Below are 18,237 nucleotides of genomic sequence, written 5' to 3' on the forward strand. Positions count from 1 at the left end.
AATAAAGTTACTTACTACTTACTTACTTGATTCATTTGTTTAAATATATTTAGTGAGTTTGATTCTTTTATGTCTTTGCCAAGGTTGATCCATATTCTCACGCCATTTACAGAGATAGTCATTTCCTTCTTTCTGGTTCTAAAGTTTGGTTTTTCAGTTTTCAGTTCCTTTTAAGAAATAATTACTGACTGTTTTTTCCCCCAAACATTTTCTGAATGTTGGTGGGTAACGTATTGGTTTTAGCGTTATACATTGTTTGCAATATTTTCATATTCGCTAGATCACGAAATTTCAGTAGTTTATATTTGATGAATAACGGGTTGGATGGATCTCTATAGTGATTGTTATTAATGATTCTCAATGCTCTTTTCTGTAGAATAAACAGTGGTTGTGTATGAGTTTTACATGTGGATCCCCATATTTCTACACATTAAGTCAAGTATGGAACAATTAGTGACTTATACAATGTCAGCATTCCAGAACTATTCAGTAAAAACCTAACTTTATGTAGTACTGCAATGGCTTTGGTAATTTTACCTCTGATATAACCTATGTGTGACTTCCAGGTGATAGCTTCATCAAACATGACTCCTAAAAATTTCGTTTCTTTCACCCTTTGAATGTCCATTCCATCTGTTTTTATTGTCACGTCTTTGTTGTCTCTGTCATTAAACAACATAAAATTTGTTTTATTAAGATTCAGTGAAAGTCTGTTTATGTCAAACCAGTTGTTAACTTTTATCAGTTTGTCATTTATCATTCTAGTTACTTCATTAATATCTGACCCTGAATAGAGCAATGTTGTGTCATCAGCAAATAAAACAGTACTGAGTAGCTTAGATACATCTACAAGATCATTAATAAATAGTATGAACAGTCTAGGTCCAAGGACCGACCCTTGGGCCACACCATAATTAATCTCCCGCAGTTCTGATTTAGTGTTGTTTATTTGGACAAATTGTTTTCTATTCTTTAAATAATTTCTAACCCACTGATGCACCTCACCTCTTATTCCATACTGATGCAATTTCTTAAGTAACCTCGAGTGATCGATAACATCAAAAGCTTTCTTCAAGTCAACAAATATACTTATGAAGTTGTTTATATTGTCTATTGCTGTAGATATTTTCTCTATAAGTTCCATTATTGCCATTGCAGTTGAATGTTTGGTCCTAAAACCATACTTTTTCTATTATTTTGGAACTCCCTTTCCCACCCATATAAAAGTGATTAAAAAAGCAGCCCATTTCCCATGTACACACACACACATGCGTACATAAATCAACAAGAGCAAACACTTGGCCGAGTTCAAATGGATCAGGTAATGAACGACACGCCATCAACCAAAAACATTTCTAATAAAGTTTTGATTTCAGGCGGGGCATTATAGCTGACACTATAACACTCCTCCTGTGAGAATAAAACTGTAAGGCCTGTTTTTGGCACTCAGATATATATTCTGATTGCTTTACAGCCGGACAACACATGAAAAAAATGTAGTTGGAACGCTGCAACAATACTCTTCAGGGATGCGTTCAAGACACGCCTGATGGAAACAAACCCGTTGACTATAATGGCGGCTATTAGATGAGTTTTGAGCTTTTTAAATGTTGCTAAATGTTAATGTGCTTACACGTTCAGTGGGTAAGGGTTCAGAATACGTTGCTTAATCACTGTTGGATGTTCTATAGAAGAGTACCAAACTAATCTACTTTACTATTGATTAAATGGCTCAGCAGTTAAAACACGTAAGTTTTTCTAACAAGTGATGTGATGATGTCACATGTTTAACACAACTGTGATCAGCACACGAGCAACATTTGAACTTTGTTAAAGAGCTTCTCCAAAGCCCGGTCATCAACAATGACACAGCATACCAGCACGTTGTCCCATTGGGAATTCAGGGAAACAATCTTTCAAAGTTTTCTTTCACTCGTACATTCTGATTGGTCGAAATGTACAAAAACATGGATTTTCCTGTGCTTTGATAGCTTGCTCAACCATCAAAGAGATGTTCGTCCTTGTTAAATGAGATAAACAGATGAAGGGTTGTGAAAGTTTGGAATTGATTTGAACTTTGGCTGAGTTTAGACTGAATATAGTCAGTTTATTTTTAATCTGAATTTTACTTTGTTTAAACAACAACACTATTTATGTAAGAATAATAAAATTTGAAGTATTAAAGGTGTGGTTAACTGAAAACCTATTTTTTTAAGAATAAGAATACCTTTATTAGTCCCTCAGTGGGGAAATTGCAAATTTTAATGATTATATCTGATTGTAATCAGCAACTCTGAATTTTTCATGAAGACTGAATATGAAAATAGTCTCCTACACCAATCTTCTGCATTAGCTTCTGATAGAAAATAGATGGCAAAACTCTAGGATTTGAAAAGCTCATTGAACAGATCTACGTCACACTGTGAATTAACATTCATGGACTCATCTTGACTCTTGATGGGGAAGGCTGTTGTTTTTTTATCAGCAGAGAACGTTTCGACTAGCAGCCGCTAACTGTTAGCATTAGCAACTTCACCATACAGCAGAAGTTTCTCCAGGCCTGTGTTATTTGTGGAGATAAAACATCAATGTTGCAAGTCAGTGATTGAATCTCGTTGCTTTTATCCAGTCGGAGGTGGGATGTCCAATTATCAGTAAATAAGACTCCTAATCCTATCATCTGAAGCTCAGCTTTGATTTTAGGTCAGTAAATTGGTGCCCTGGTATATTTTATCCTCCAAGAACAACTAAAAAGGCATTTGTTCCTACTAGTGACTACTGCAAATGCATTGATTAAACAAGTGTTAACTGTACAATGTCAAATAAAACTAAATGTTAAATTCAATCAATTCTTTGAGTCTGACATTATAAACCTTTGACTTTTCTGTGTTTTATAATCAGATTAGTGTAATGCTTCAGCCTAAATAATGTTGTAACACTCAACTGATGACAACATAAATGCTTGTAAATCAGTGTCTCCATAAACTGCTTTAAAATTTTAAAGAATGAGATATTTTTCATATTTTAGAACCACTCAGATTTTCATCAGTTTAGTCAGAATTAAATTTAGATTTAACACACACTGGTTTGTCTTACATTAGGACCAGTAATAATAATTATTAAATAGTTATTTTTACCTTATTTTGTTGACATGTTTCTGCTTTCACTGTAGCCCTAGTCAGAGCTTTTGCCGATGTTGGTTATTAAAATATTCCTTTTTTCCCTTTTACTGACATAAACTGAATCAGAGAGCTTGATAAGCCAATGAATAAATTAACTGATGAGTAAATTAGTATAATTTTGCAGACATTTTGCAATACATTTAAATGGATGTGTTTTTTCCAACCTAAATACCTTCCAACCTCTATTAAAACCAACCCTGACTTTTGACTCTGATGATGGCTGTTTGTGTTGGGTGCTTTATAAAGGTAGAAAGGAGTGGGGGCAGGGTCAATGACAAAGAGAGAAGCTGAAAATAAAGAGGGGAGGAGGCAATACGATGCTGAATGTTTTGGCTTTGATGATGAAGAAAGTGTGTGAAGGGTTCGGGCCAGTATGGAGCCAGAGTATAAACACACAGGAGGAAGTGATGTACGTACGTCCTTAAAAGTGCATGAATGAACTGTGGACGGAGGTTACTACAATACAAACTCACACCCACACACACAGTTTTACACACACATTGATGCTGATTATAGAAGCATGTTATAGGATCCTACAATACAGGAGCTGCTTTGATTCAGAGGTGACTGATAATTGATGCTGGGTTTTCTTTTGCATATCATTCTGAGATAAAACAGAACAACCAAAGACCATATGTAGGTTTTTGAAGAAAACACACATTTTCTTGAAGAAGTAGATTCCTTAGAAAGGTAGATATAATAAATAGGAAATGTTTGGAGTTAAATTGGTAGTTCTGAGAACTTAGATTTTGCCTGAAATAACGTTTTTATAATCTAGAGGAAAATTATTTGTAAGTACCTGAAGCATTAAATCACTTGCAGTATGAACAATGCAATAGAGCAGAGTTTTTATTCAAATGTGTTGCACTTTTGTTCTTTTAGACGAATACTAATACTCCAGTCAAAATATATGTTCAGATTCAGACTCAGCAGGGGATTTGCTATTTTAAAAGTTAGATATATTAATGACTAAACTGAAACTAAGTCTGTGTTGTGCTGTAAGTCCATGTTGACAAAAGGTTTCTAAAGAGAAAAGGTACTAACTAATCAATCTGTGCTAAAAAAAGCCACTCCAAATTATAAAGCTAGAAGACAAAATAGTTTATGATGACACTTTTTTCTTAAGTTATGAAAATTTTATGATCAGGGTTTATGATTCAGGGCTCCGTCACTTTAAGAAAACATGCTAGAGCTGGCCACGCCCACCTATATCTCGCTCAGGCTGCTATAAGCTGAGAAACTCTGAAAAACTATCCAGGAGGGGCTCAGAGTAGAGCCGCTGCTCCTCCAGCAGCAGCTTTCTCTTGCATGTGAGAAGTGCTTCAAATCTAATTGTTATTTGTGTCATCACAAATGGACTTTTTGAAAAGGCTTGTTTTAGTCATAGAGTTCATAAAACCAAACACTGACAGAAAATGGGGGTTGGGGATTGGGTCCTGCCATGTATGCTGTCAGGAAGAAGGTGGGAACATGCAGCAGTGCCTGGCCCAGGCTCAGGGGCCTCAATTGGACCTTGGCTTCTCTGAAATAAAAATTCTGTCCCATTACGGGGTAGGGGGATTTCCAGGATGGGGAGGACCCAACCTTACCTGGATGTCCTATGTCTCATATATTCTGGAAATTGTGCAAATGCAGGGATGGGAGTAGATATTTTGCTGGGGTGGGGTTGGGTTTGTGCCCTCGGACTCCGTGGGGCTCTGCGAGGCTGCTGCTTTGGGCCCTGGCAAGATGGGCTGGGGTCTCCATGCCCTGGGTGGCATTTTGGGAACAGAGGTGCCTATTGGGGCCCGTGGGCTCCCTGGAGGGCTTAGGCCAACCAGCCATTCCTCCCCATCCCCACACATTTCTCTCCTCCTGCTCCCTCACATCATCACACAAACATGTACATAGAACCTTGGGGGTGGACAAGTCAGGGAGTGCGGGTATGGATCCCATTTTCGCATCCTGTGATGCCCTGCCCCCCAATTTTATTTGCACATTAAACACTTCCACCACTGACATTCCACGCAGGGAGTGAGCATACTCAACACTGCACTTAGACAGAGGTCTGTGGGGGGTAAGTGGGCTTGTGTGGTTGCATCAGCTGGTGTAGACCAGACGATGCCTGCACTGTCTGCTTACCTCAGCCATGGAATACATTTCATTACTACACCATATTGGAGCAGGTGGAGGGAGACTAGGGGTCTTAGCACACCTCTGTGATCGCTTGACTTCCCGGGGCTGGAGGCTAGAAGGGGGAGTTGGCCATCTGGTTCGGGTCTGGGGTGGTGGGATGCTTTGCTCAGCGTTGGGCGGGGGTGCCTGCTCATCATCACCCCAGCAGAAAGGGGCTAAGTCTAGGAACTGGTGATGGTTGTACCCTTTGTGCAGCACTACCGGGACCAGAGTGAATAGGGTGTATATGGGGAGCGTGAGTGGGTGTCTAGCGTTCATTTTTATAAGTCTTACGTTGTATGTTTATGTGTGAGCATGAGGGAGGGATTGTGTGACTGTGTCTGTGTATGACTGTGTATGTCAGGTAGGGTCTTGGACTCCTTCCCTCTCCTGGGACTTCATATTCGCCTGCCCTCCCCCTGCCACATTTGGTGTGGAGTGTGGTGCCTTGGTCTGCCTGACTGTTTGTGGCTCCCGGGTCGGGGGGTTTAAGATTTTTGGCGTCTGCCTCATCAATCCCGGCGGCTGCCTGGTGGGATCTGGGTCCCTGAGCTCTGTTGGGCCCCCGATGAGGCTGGTCGCCCCTGGGTCCTGGGTCGCTGGGTTCCGTGCTCTTACATACCTTACATATACAAGTGAGTGTACGCACACAGGTGCTCTCATAAGTATGGACTTGGGCATTTTCAACACGTCTTAAGGCTGTGGTTGGCACTAAATGCACTGTGATTTATTATCGTGTGATTGTTCAATAAAACAATGTTGATTTTATATTTCCTCATGAGGTTGACACAGCATGCTCTTGTTGTATTGTTGTGTGCACCTGTTTAAAAAAATGTTGTGTTTGTTTTTCCTCTTTCTGCAGGTCTAGAAGCAGATGCTTGTTCATCATTGTTCTTTCTTGTAAAGCAGCAGCTTTGATGCTCCACCTGAGAGTAAATCTGTAAGGCTTGTCACCAGCATTCAGACATCAATTCTGTTTTCTTCACAGACAGACAGGACACGGAAAAAAAAGAAGATTGTTGAGGGTCTGACCTCATGAGGAAATTACTATGCAGTGATTTTCTCCAAAATGACTGTGCTTAAATTGCTCTGAAAAGCAAATAATCACATCAGCGCCAAGAAACTTCATTTCCCATGATGCTTTGCACACGGAAGCATTGGGATGATGTCACCGCCTAATACCAGAAACACGTTCTGCGCATGTGCGGGAGGCCGTGGAGCTTTTCCCGCGAACTAAGACCATAAATCTTCAGCAGAGACAAAGAAACCTCGTTTTCTTTTGCCCAGGATACCTGGCGGTAAGGACACGCTTGTCGAACGCTCCGACTCCCTTGAGCACGCGGAAGCTCTAAGTGCCCAAGTTGAGCCCACGGGACAGCTGGAAAAAGCCACTCCAACTCCATCAGGACCTGACTGGGAACGAGCGGAGCTCCATCCAGCTCTCAGAGACGCTGTAATTTGTCAAACTCAGCACAAAAGAAACTTCGTTCTCTTTGTGTCCAGCCCGTTGGAGAAACACTCGTGGGGAGAAACAACGGAGAAAACCATCAAACCGAAGGACGACGCCAAACTGCGGAGAAACACGGAGAACCATCAAACAGTGAGGAGGGATGCTTCACTGTTCTGGTGATCAGAAACTCATCTCCTTCTCTCTCTTTCCTTCTTCCGTTTCCTCTATAGTCCAGAATAAGCAATAAAACCGCGCTATTGCTTAAAAAGTAGCTTCGTGTTTTCCTCTTTCGCTCCCAATACGTCCGTCGGGTCATTTTGAAAGAATAAACTGCTTATTAATCATTGTTTGGTATCTTTAAATGTTTCCTACTATGGCCAAGTGGTTAAACTAAAAGATATTAATTCGTGATTAATCTTTGGTGAAGCTTCATGATCATTTTGAAATGTTTTGAGTGATTTTAAGGTTAAGTTACTACTGGTTCTAAGTGCTTTGGAAGTTAAAGTGCAAGTTGCCACCCCCACTTTAGCCAGACAAAGGGGTCAGCCATCTTGTATTCAAGACTCCATTTTGAATCCATACACACGCACACACACACACACACACTCTACTCCTTTGTGAGAACAAAGGACCCCATTCATACATCCTCCATTACACGCAAAAACATCCATCTTCAATCATATCACGTGGTTATTATTCATTTGTTCCATTGTTTATTCATTTGACAAATTGTTAATTAAACGTTATAAAATTCAGATTTTTGCCTCCCGTAGCTTTGTTATGTCGAAGAGAAGTCTCTGCTCCAAGGATTCTACGAACTTCAAGAAAGACTGATAAGAGTTTTGGATTCAATTTTTTCCCGTTTGAAGGGAATGGTGCCCCGTATATACTTAATTGTATCTTAATTAATTAATAACTCAGTAAATATTCCCATATTTACAGAATTTATTGAAGAATCCAAAAGTAAGTTGAAGCTTACTAATTGTTCGCTCCTAATAACCCCAACATTAATTGGTGCAGCCGTGTGAGGCTTGGATACACAGAGATTTCTATCCGGCACAAACAAACAAATAAATCCAAAGAGATTGAATTAAAAATAATCAGTTGTTCAGCCTTGAACCAGCAACAGAGTGGTGCTGATTTCGCTGAGCAGGAAGCTGCATCGAACTCTCACCAGTAACTCAGTCCTTCTTTAAAGGTGCAATGTGTAAATTAATTCTGGTTGACCTTTTAGGTTAAAATTCCGTTTTTCCTTAAAGGTGCAACGTGTAATTAATTCTGGCTAACCTTTTAGGTTAAAATTCAGTTTTTCCTTAAAGGTGCAACGTGTAATTAATTCTGGCTAACCTTTTAGGTTAAAATTCAGTTCCTCATTAAAGGTGCAGTATGTAAGTGATTCTGACTAACCCTTTTAGGCTAAAATTAACTGCTAATTTAGCGACTTTAACTCACAGTGGCTATTATAACTAACCTAAACCTTCACTCAAAGACTGATAACACCCTGTTTGCTGATATTCTGAAGGAATAACTAGCATATTTAACACCCAAGTGTTGTAAGACGTTGCTACGGCAACGCACCAGCTTTTGCTAAAATACTGAAAGGAATAGTATTTTAAGCGTCAGTCACGGCCTTCCGTGCAATCTTAAAACGCTAAAACCTGTGCGCACAAAGGTTAATTTAGTGTTTTTCTGCTACAAAGCTAGCAGTTGCTGCCAAAAGGTGCAGCTTTGAGCTATCTGCAGAAGCTCTACTAGGCTATTTTTGGTTCGGTTGTTAAAATGGAGGGACAGAGTAGTGAACTGACCAACTCCCAGCAACCAGGTGGCGCTGCGGCCCACGACTATGAACCTGGCCTACTTTCTGGACAAATATTGTCCAAACTGGTCGCGGTTGCTCGAGAACCCGACTACCCTTCTAGGGATTTCACTGAAGAACAGCTTGATGCTGTAATTGATCAAATAGAAAACCCGGATGGTACAAAACCAACCCAGGTTCACTTAGCTAAGTTAGCCCTGATCCTCTATCAGAGAGAACTCCAACATGATTGAGAGATCATGAAGCTCCAGAGCATGCTAGCTGAAAGGCAGCAAAATGGAAGGCAGAAGGATGACGAGGAGGAAGACAGCACCGATTCTGGGGAAGATGGGGAGAAGACCCCGCCCCCTTCTGCTGATGACAACAGACAGTCGGAAGGGGGGGAACACTGTGACTCTGAGGCTGAGCCAGAGTGCTCTCCCACACCGGTACGAAAGCAAGCCGGCAAAAGTGACCAGGGTCCGCCCAGGACGACTGGCAAACCGCAATTGGTTTCCTCCACCCGAGGAAGCGAGGGACCGCCGTCCCGCCGTAAAGGTAGCCTACCTCCTGATACATCTCCATACGATAATCGACAATATGTGGTGTGGGACTCTCTGGACGGACGCACGCCGCAGGGGAGAGATGAAGCTTATCTGTCCCAACCTTCGGCCCCGTTCCCTACACACACTATAGGGCATTCAGGACCACCTAGGGGCCGAGGGCAGTTCGCCCTCGAACCCCAGGTTGGACCACCACCCTCATCTTCACGGCCTTCTCAATCAGTGAGAAGTCAACCAGCTGAGCGGCACCTCTATTTAGACTGCTCCCCCAGTCCACGAAGGGTGCAAGGTGCCGGCTGGGGTTATGCACAAGCCCAACCTGCACCTCCACCATCCACCCATCCTAGCTACTCCGGTATTCGGCATGCCGATAACCAGCTGCAGGACAAAGCATCCTACGCCAGTCCGTACCCGGACAGAGCGTATTACGCAGAAGCCCCAGTTGAAAGACGCAGGCTGCACTACGCAGACGTGCCCCGGGAGGTGGACCTCCCAGGACACCCACGTGACGTGCCAGCAGCCCGCCACAACATGCCGGACCCCGATTTGGGCCCCAGGAGTCAACATTGGGAGCCCAGAGCACACCAGCGATATCCAGCGCCCTCTGAGACAGACCGTGGGTCAGAGTCAGAGGATGACGCGCCGTACCGTGAGTCAGGGCTCCGTGTACGTCAAATTGAATCACTAGCTAAAGACATAGAACGCTTTGACCCTAACACCAATGAATCCAACGTCGACGATTATCTCAGGGAGATAGAACGTTGTCTGCTTGATCTTCCAGCACCCTCTTCAAGGGAAAAGCTCAAGCTAATTTGGAAAACCACATCTAGAACGGTGCACGGTTTCATGGAAACTCTACCACCTGACATTCGTGATCGGTACTCCTCGCTCTGCCGAGCGTTGAGGGATGAATATGCCACGTATGCAGTCTCTGCGTCAGCTACCATGGGGGCCTTCTCCATCAAACACGGGAGGAACGAACCCCCCAGAGAGTATTATCGCCGACTCAAAAGTGCTTATTTCCAAGGTCGAAACGGCCCTGGGCTCGAGGAAGACCCTGCCTTCAGATCCCTGTTCATTCACAACCTGCACGAGTGTGTTCGATCCGAAGTCTCAAAGTATTGTCGGATGGAAAAACTGACAACTCAGGAGATTAGGAGATACGCTCAACAGGCTTGGGAAGCCGGCGGAAAGCCCCAAAAGCCTGACGCACATCACCGCGTCATGCACCTAGCTCCCGACGCCGAGCCGCGTTTGGAGCTCGAAGGCACAGAAGCTCCACCCACTAAGCCAAAATCTGCTAAACCTAGACCTGTTAAACCGCGAGAGCAGTCCCAATCTCCTCAACAGGGGAAGGGGGGTGCTGATTGGCCGCCTAGGTCTGGACAATCAGACAGGAAGTGGCCCAACCAAAACCAACGGCAGGCAGGTCAGAACAGTGGAAGGTTTAAGGAGCGCCGCCCACAGGTAGGTCCCGAACGCGAGTCCGCGGGTGAGTACCTGACCAAAGCCGACGTCCAGGAGATGTTTCAGCAGTTCCTAGCTAAACAGAAGGAACAGCTGAGATCTGCAGAAGAGACCCCTGCACCAAAGTCTTCTTCTAAGAAGCCAGACCTAGAGCCAACGTCCGCATGACTAGGCGTGGCTCAACCCCCCAGCGTGGCCAGGACCTACCTGATCAGCTGGGGGAACACTACGGGTAGATCACAGGAGTCTCCTGAAATCTACCCCCCAGAGAAACCTGATACTAAATTTCTGAAGTTCCTTGGTGACTTAACAAACCTTGATCATGCTCGCCGTTTGTACTGTAGCACCAACGTAGGTGGATGCATACAGGTTGATGCTCTGCTGGATACCGGCTCAGAAATCACCCTGATGTGCTCCACACTGTTCCGTCGCGTGTCTGACACCATGCGGTCGCTCGGGAAACCAGTCCAGGTAGAACCCTGTGACCTGAAAATCACCAGCTACACCCAGACCCGGGAGTGTATCACTCACCGGGCGTGGCTGGACATCACCTTCCAAGACATGACTCTGGTTCACCCGTTTTATGTCTGCCAGCTAGACACTGAACCACTTCTCATTGGTCAGGACCTGCTTGAACGTCTAGCTCCCCTCATCGACTGCCAGAAGGGTCAACTTTGGGCTCAGGTGGACACACCTAAGCCCTGGAACCCAGATAGCAGCCGACCATCCTCCATTCTTGAAGTCAGCCTAAGTGAGCCGCAAAACCCTTGTTCCAAGGTCATGCCCCTCCCTACGGCTCCCACAGACGATGTCCGCCTGCAAAGGCACGAAACCGCTCCTGGAACTCCGCTCCGCACACATTCATCTTTTCTCTGCTCGCTGAAGAACGTCAGCCTGCAGCCATATGCACCACACATAGTTGGTGGTCTTACCATCAACTGCACCCACATCTCAGATGCTCGCCTTGCTCTTTGGTCGGAAAAGTCAGCCATCAGCCAGCAGACGTTTGAACACCTGCGTCAGAAGGACCCCCTGCTGGTCAGCGTGACACGTAGCCACCGGCTCTTGTCACCTACTTGGCCGCAGAGGCTCCTGAAAGCGCCAGAGGTCTGCTCCCTGACTATCCAGCTTAGAGCAAGACAGCTCACACATACATTCAGCATCATACCACAGCTTGATCCATCTGCACTCATTGGAGCAGACCTGCTGGTTCGACTAGGTGCCCAGCTGGACACTTGCAATCAAGTCCTTTGGGCCCGGGCCACACCATCATCTGAGCCTCGCTCAGAAGGCTATGAACACTTGCTGTCCGGTCAGACCATTCCACAGGCCTGCCGTGCAGTGGTTGAGGCCAGCACGGTTCTGCCCCCACTGGTCAAAGGAGTGCCTGTTCGTCTGACTCTGATGAAGCATCAGAAGCTGCCAGGCACACAGGCCTTCTTCCAGCTATCACCGCATTTCTTGGAGCTCAACTTAGCCGTCTGTGGCACGCCACTCTTGGAGCTGAACAATCGTTCTGCCTACTTGTTGGTCGAAAATCCGACCCGGAGTCCTATCCACATGCTGGCAGGAAAGCCCTTGGGCATGCTGATAGATAGCTCATTCCATGACTTCGAACTTTCAGTCCCCGTGATCGGACAACTTCCGTTGTTCTTGAACGACAGACAGATTTGTGCAGACACATTCAGTACTTTCCCCTCACAAATGATTTTCATCAAGCGGCATGAAGCCCTTCCTGAGGAACCCATTTGCAGTGCAACCTTAGATACTGACGGCGGTCAGTGTCTAACGGTTTTTGCAATAAATACTCAGCCATCTGGGTCACCGGTTGAAAGCCCGGAACACCAGAGACCCTCCTCCTCTGAACCTTATGACGGCTTCGAGGCCGAAGTCAGCCAGCAGCTTGACAAAGCGGATGCGCTGGAGTCAGAGGAGCAGAGAGCAGCGCTTAGAAGCCTGTTCTATGAGTTTCAGTCCATCTTATCCATGGACTCCCTGAACTGTGGACTCACAAACCTGCATACGGTTCGCATTCCAATGAACCCGAATGCCCCTCCTACTTTTGTACGTCAGTACAAGATTCCCCTCGCTGCTTATGAGTCGATCCAGGAGATCCTCGACCAGCTGAGGGAGAAAAACATCATCAGAGAGTGTAACTCCACTTACAACTCTCCCATCTGGCCGGTTCTGAAACCGACTGGGAAATGGCGTCTCACCATAGACTATCGTGCACTGAACAAACAAGTACCTCTCTCCAGGTGGCCTATGATCCATTTAGATCAAGAGCTAGCCAGAGTCAGAGATGCTCGTTTCTTCTCTACGGTTGACATAGCCAACGGCTTCTGGACCATGAAGGTTGAGCCGGCGGACCAGTATAAACTGGCTTTCTCCTTTGGAAATCGCCAATATACTTGGAACCGCTGCCCCTTTGGCTACTCTAACTCACCTGCCGAGTTCAACATCTTCCTCCACAAAGCCATGTCAGATGCTGCTTCCAGAGGGAACCTCATATATGTCGATGACATCTTGATGAGGAGTCGAACCTTCGAGGAGCACCTGGCCGAACTCTGTCATGTGCTGCAACAGCTCGCTGACGCTGGAGCTAAATTGGCGATTCTCAAGGGACAGTGGTGTCGAACCAAAGTGGAGTATGTTGGACTGCTGGTTGGCCCTAATGGAGTTGAGCCCCAAGCGGGACGCATTAGAGCCATTCAGGACATCAAAGCCCCAGCTAATCTGACTGAACTCAGGAGCTTCCTCGGAGTCTGCAACTACTCCAGACAGTTCATTGAGGAGTACGCTGAAACAGCGAGGCCCCTCACTGAGCTGCTTCGGAACGACACACCTTTCGTGTGGGACAGACCCCAAGAACTCTCCTTCCAGTTCCTAAACCAGAAGTTGGCGTCCGCACCCTGTCTGGCTTACCCAGACAAGGATAAAGAGTTCTACATAGAGGCGACTTTCTCCTCTCACTGCCTGAGCACTGCTTTGAAGCAGAAACACGACCAGGACATGAGAGTTGTGGCATACGCCAGCAAGCCTCTGAGCAAGGTGGAACTCCAGTTCTCTGACTGCGAGAGAGCTCTCCTCTCTACAGTCTGGGCCGTCGAACACTTTCGTAGTTACATCGGTGGACAGAAAGTGATCATTGAAACGTGTCATCAGCCTGTCACCTTCCTAAACAGCCAGCGACTGCGTGAAGGAAGAGTGTCAAACAGCCGCATTGCGACATGGATGATGGTGCTCCAAGGATACAACATTGAGGTCAAGTATGGTCAGAACACCAAGCTAGCGCTAGGACAAGGGCTAGCAGGCTGCCAGCACTGTGACTCTGACTCCGTCATGGGCCCCCTGGACACACATGCCGCAGTCTACCCAACCGCATCCAATCATCGCTACTTTGATGAGAATGTTTGCCAAGGGCTTCCGAAAGTTTACACTGACGGATGTGCCTACCTTCACGAAGGCCAGCTCCGTGCTGGGGTTGGAGTCGTTTGGGTGGACTGTGACACCAAGCAACCAAATCACTACCGGTTGGGCCAAAAGTCTAGTCAGTACGCCGAAATCGCTGCAGTGTTGATAACCCTCCAGCAGGCGGCAGCCTTGGACATCACTCAAATCGTCCTTTGCTCAGATTCAAACTACGCTAGACACAGCTTCATTTCTCACTTCCCCATGTGGAAGGAGAACAACATGAAAAACGCCAGGAACAGAGACGTGAAACACTCTGAGTTATTCCCAGCGTGTGATCTGCTCACCACTGAGAAAGGCATAATGGTCTACTGGAAAAAGGTCAAAGGTCACTCCAGGACCCTAGGTCTGGAGAAAGATGGTAATGACGAAGCTGACCGCCCTGCTAAGCTTGGTGCTGACCAGGGAACCTGCTGGGAATTCAAAGACGAGTGGCTTCCACCCAAGGCCGTTCACGAGGTCTGTGAGATTACTCGTCGCCATGCTAAACAGGCAGACGAACCTCGGACCGTTGGGGTACCCGTGTTTCTAGGCAGAAAACCACAGGACGTGGACCTAGTCACCATGCAGGAACAAGATCCTGACCTGAAGCTCATCCGCGAGCTTCTCCAAAAGGGCCCGATGTCTAAACAACCGTCACCACCTACTGGCGCAAGCCGAGATTTGGTAACCTTGCATCGTCAACTCGCGCACCTGAAACTACAAAACGATTTGTTAGTTTACATGCGTGACGATCACAGCCCGCCGCGCTGGGTCGTTCCACTCGACCACAGAGGAGTAATGCTTGCCTACGCCCACGACGCTCCGGTCGGAGGTCACCGCGGCGCAAACGCTACCCTCGTGTCACTGACAGAAGTAGCAAATTGGCCATCAATGTCCAAGGACGTACACAGCTATGTCCAAGGCTGCCTCATCTGTGCCCAGTTTCAACCCTCCCAGCCGCTTGCTAGAGCACCACTGCAACGCAGGGGAATCACCTTCCCTTGGTCCCACCTGCAGATCGACTGGGTTGGACCGGTTCCCAAATCGGCAAGAGGAAACAAATATATGCTAACTGTAACTTGCAGTTTCACCAAGTGGGTGGAATGCCTTCCAGCGCCAAACGATACAGCCGTCACGACCGCTGTACTGCTGATTAACCACGTTTTCAGTCGATGGGGACTTCCACTCTGCATATACTCTGACCGGGGAACTCATTTCACATCCAGTGTCATGACGTCCCTGTTTGAACTTCTGGGAGTGGAAGTGAGATTCCACCTCCCGTATCACCCACAGTCATCCGGACAGGTCGAACGGATGAACCGCACGGTCGTCTCTATGCTCAAAAAGTACGTCTGCTCCACTGGGAAGGACTGGGACATTGAGCTCCCTCTGGTCCTGATGGCCATACGGTCCACTCCCCAGCGATCCACGGGGGTTACGCCCTTTGAGATGATGACCGGCAGACTGATGACTCTACCACTGCACCTCCTGTATCACCCAGAGGATGTCAGTGTTGCCACTGCCTATACCGCTCATCAGTATGTGGCAGACTTGAAAACACACCTCAGAGCTACGTTCGCGCACGCTCAGAAGAAACTGGAGACCAACGTAGAAGGCGCTAAAGCCTACTACGACCAAAAGACAACCAGCCGCGAATACGAGGTGGGTGACAAGGTATTCTACTTTCGGTTCGCCCAACCGGCACGCAAAGCTAAGAAGTTCCTGCCCTGCTGGTCAGGACCATTTGAGATCGTGGCAAAACTCTCTCCAGTTGCATACAGGTTACGCATCACCAAAGCGAGACGGGAGCCTGTCTACAAATGGGTGCATGCAAACCAAATCAAACCCTACGTCAAACCATCCCCGCGGGTACAGAGACCAGACTCCCCGCAGGAGGTCGACATAGTCTCCACATAGTTTATGCATGGAAATGGAAAGGGGGGAAGTGCACGTTTAACCCACTAACATGTACTAACCGACAAAGAACAAGCCCCCCCCCCCCCCCCCCCCCCCCCGCCGTTCTTTTCACTAACCACGAGTCTCTCCATTACAGGATGGAGTTCCTCTGGATCTTCTGCATCCTCTTTGGATCAACGGCAGCAACTCCATCAGCCATCATTAAACCAGGACCACCAACCGGGATGGTCCTCCAAGACAACCCCGGATTGTTGATCACACACTGCCGCATTCATACGCAACGTATCGTTGTCCGTTTGGACCCATGGGACGTCTATCACAAACACGTGATACCGGCCCCTCCTCCTCACAAGTCCATTATTGGTACTGTTCAACATGCCAAGCGCACCACCGCTTACATGTTGGCACAACTTCAAAAATTTATAGTCACTGAAGATGACCTCGGAGAAAATAACCACCCAAAAAGGTTTCTAGGTGGACTCATCGCTGCGGTGTCCGCGGTGGGTTCCCTCTTTTCAGTTGGACTTTCGGCGGCTAACACAATTAGTCTTAAGACTGTCCAACGACACATTGCCGAACTCCAGGACGAGATGCCAGAGATCCAGGGGAACCTCCTCCTCCTAGACCGCAAACAAGAAGCTCTTACTAAAACCTTACAGGGTACTCTTGTAACGGTCAACCTACATTCTGCTCTGATTAATGAATCTCTACGTGCAATCAAGACTTTGTCTGACACCATACATCAGGATATTGTGTACACACGAGTGGTGAGAGATTTGATGCAGGACCTGCTCAGGGAAATTGGTTCTACTCTGGACAGCCTGGTTGAAGGTCGCATTCCTGCGTACTTGGTACCAATGGATCTGCTCAAAGATGTTTTGACTGCTGCTACTCCCTCCACTGTACACACTTCACAAATCCACCTAGCGTACAGCCTAGGCAGTGCAATTCCCATTCACGTTGATGCAGAAAAATTAGAACTCGGTTTCCTGTTAAATGTTCCCATAATTGAGACACCTCACATCTATAGGCTTAAGTCCATGCTAAACGTTGGTTTTTGGAAAGACGGTAAACATTTCCACCTTAAAACTCCGAGCTTCCTTGCTTACCAAGATGCTGATAGCAAACTCTATCTAACTCCTAACTTAGATTTATGCACAAAAACCAAAGATATTCACTGGGTGTGTCTTGGTAACCCATTTGTCCGAGACGTTGCCAATTATCAATGCGGCCTCAGGAGCGATGCGCCCCTGCAGAATTGCCAAGCTACGGTCACGTTAAAAGATGTTGACATGGATACCAGAGTGGAACGTGCAGGTGACAGATGGCTTATCAGCACCCCAGTAGACTCGGCCCTTGTAACTTATGACCAGCATAACGTTGCCACTGAGTTACAACTGCCGAACCAAACCTTTTTCCTCTCAGTTCCGCCAGGTGCAATTGTACACCTGGAAAACCTGGCACTCCATCACCTCAACCTCGAACAGCATGATTCGGAGATTGAGATCATGGACGCTTTCCAGGGTTATAACTTTACCATCGATTTAGAAATTGACCAACAATTACTGATTGAAGGAACCAAACTTGTTAAGTTCACACAAACCCCGCGTGAACTTACTTTGGCGCCCATGAATAGATACCCAAGACGCTACATTGACACAGATTATACCACCTTAATCTGCACATTGGTCGCCCTGGGGATGGGATGGCTCATCACGGCCGTGATGGCTTATTCCGCCTACAGGCGTGTTAAGAAACTTCAAGATAAGATGCACTTGCTCACCTACGGTGTGCCTCGTGACCGCGTTCGGGGAGACTCCAAGCGTGAATGTACCACACCTGTCTAAAGGGGGTGAGCAACATTTTCTTTATTATTTTGTAACCCTAAGAGTAGTTCTCACTTTAGTCTACCTCACATTTTTATCTGAGTGTTGCATTATGCCGCATTCTTTATAAGCTACACACTGAATGTATGACCTAAGAATGTATTTTGAGACCTCAAGGTTGCTATGAATTTTCTTGGATGTTATATGTTATATATTTTTTTTTTTTTTGGGTTTTCTGTATTTTTTGTTTCTTACTTGGTCACATATTAACTAGTGGTTATGTGCCGGCCCAGCTCAGTCTGTCAATGACTCTGTCTGACGCACCAGCACATTGTAGTACCTCTTAGTTTTATGGTCCTTGTTTTAGCCCAAAGACTGTCCTGATCCACCCTTTGGACCAAAAAGGGGGGAATCTTGGGACCACATAGGT

General features: G+C 46.3%; 1 protein-coding gene across 1 annotated transcript; it reads left to right on the forward strand.

The window, feature by feature from the left end:
* Nucleotides 1-6,575: 6,575 nt before the first annotated feature.
* Nucleotides 6,576-18,025, forward strand: LOC129165230 (uncharacterized). Its single transcript, XM_070542546.1, has 2 exons — nucleotides 6,576-6,962; nucleotides 16,118-18,025. The coding sequence occupies exon 2, from the start codon at nucleotides 16,119-16,121 to the stop codon at nucleotides 17,826-17,828; it is 1,710 nt and encodes a 569-aa protein (XP_070398647.1). The 5' UTR covers nucleotides 6,576-6,962; nucleotide 16,118; the 3' UTR covers nucleotides 17,829-18,025.
* The last annotated feature ends 212 nt before the right edge of the window (nucleotides 18,026-18,237 follow it).

Source organism: Nothobranchius furzeri, chromosome 2 (assembly GCF_043380555.1).
Source record: "Nothobranchius furzeri strain GRZ-AD chromosome 2, NfurGRZ-RIMD1, whole genome shotgun sequence".
NCBI lineage: Eukaryota > Metazoa > Chordata > Actinopteri > Cyprinodontiformes > Nothobranchiidae > Nothobranchius > Nothobranchius furzeri.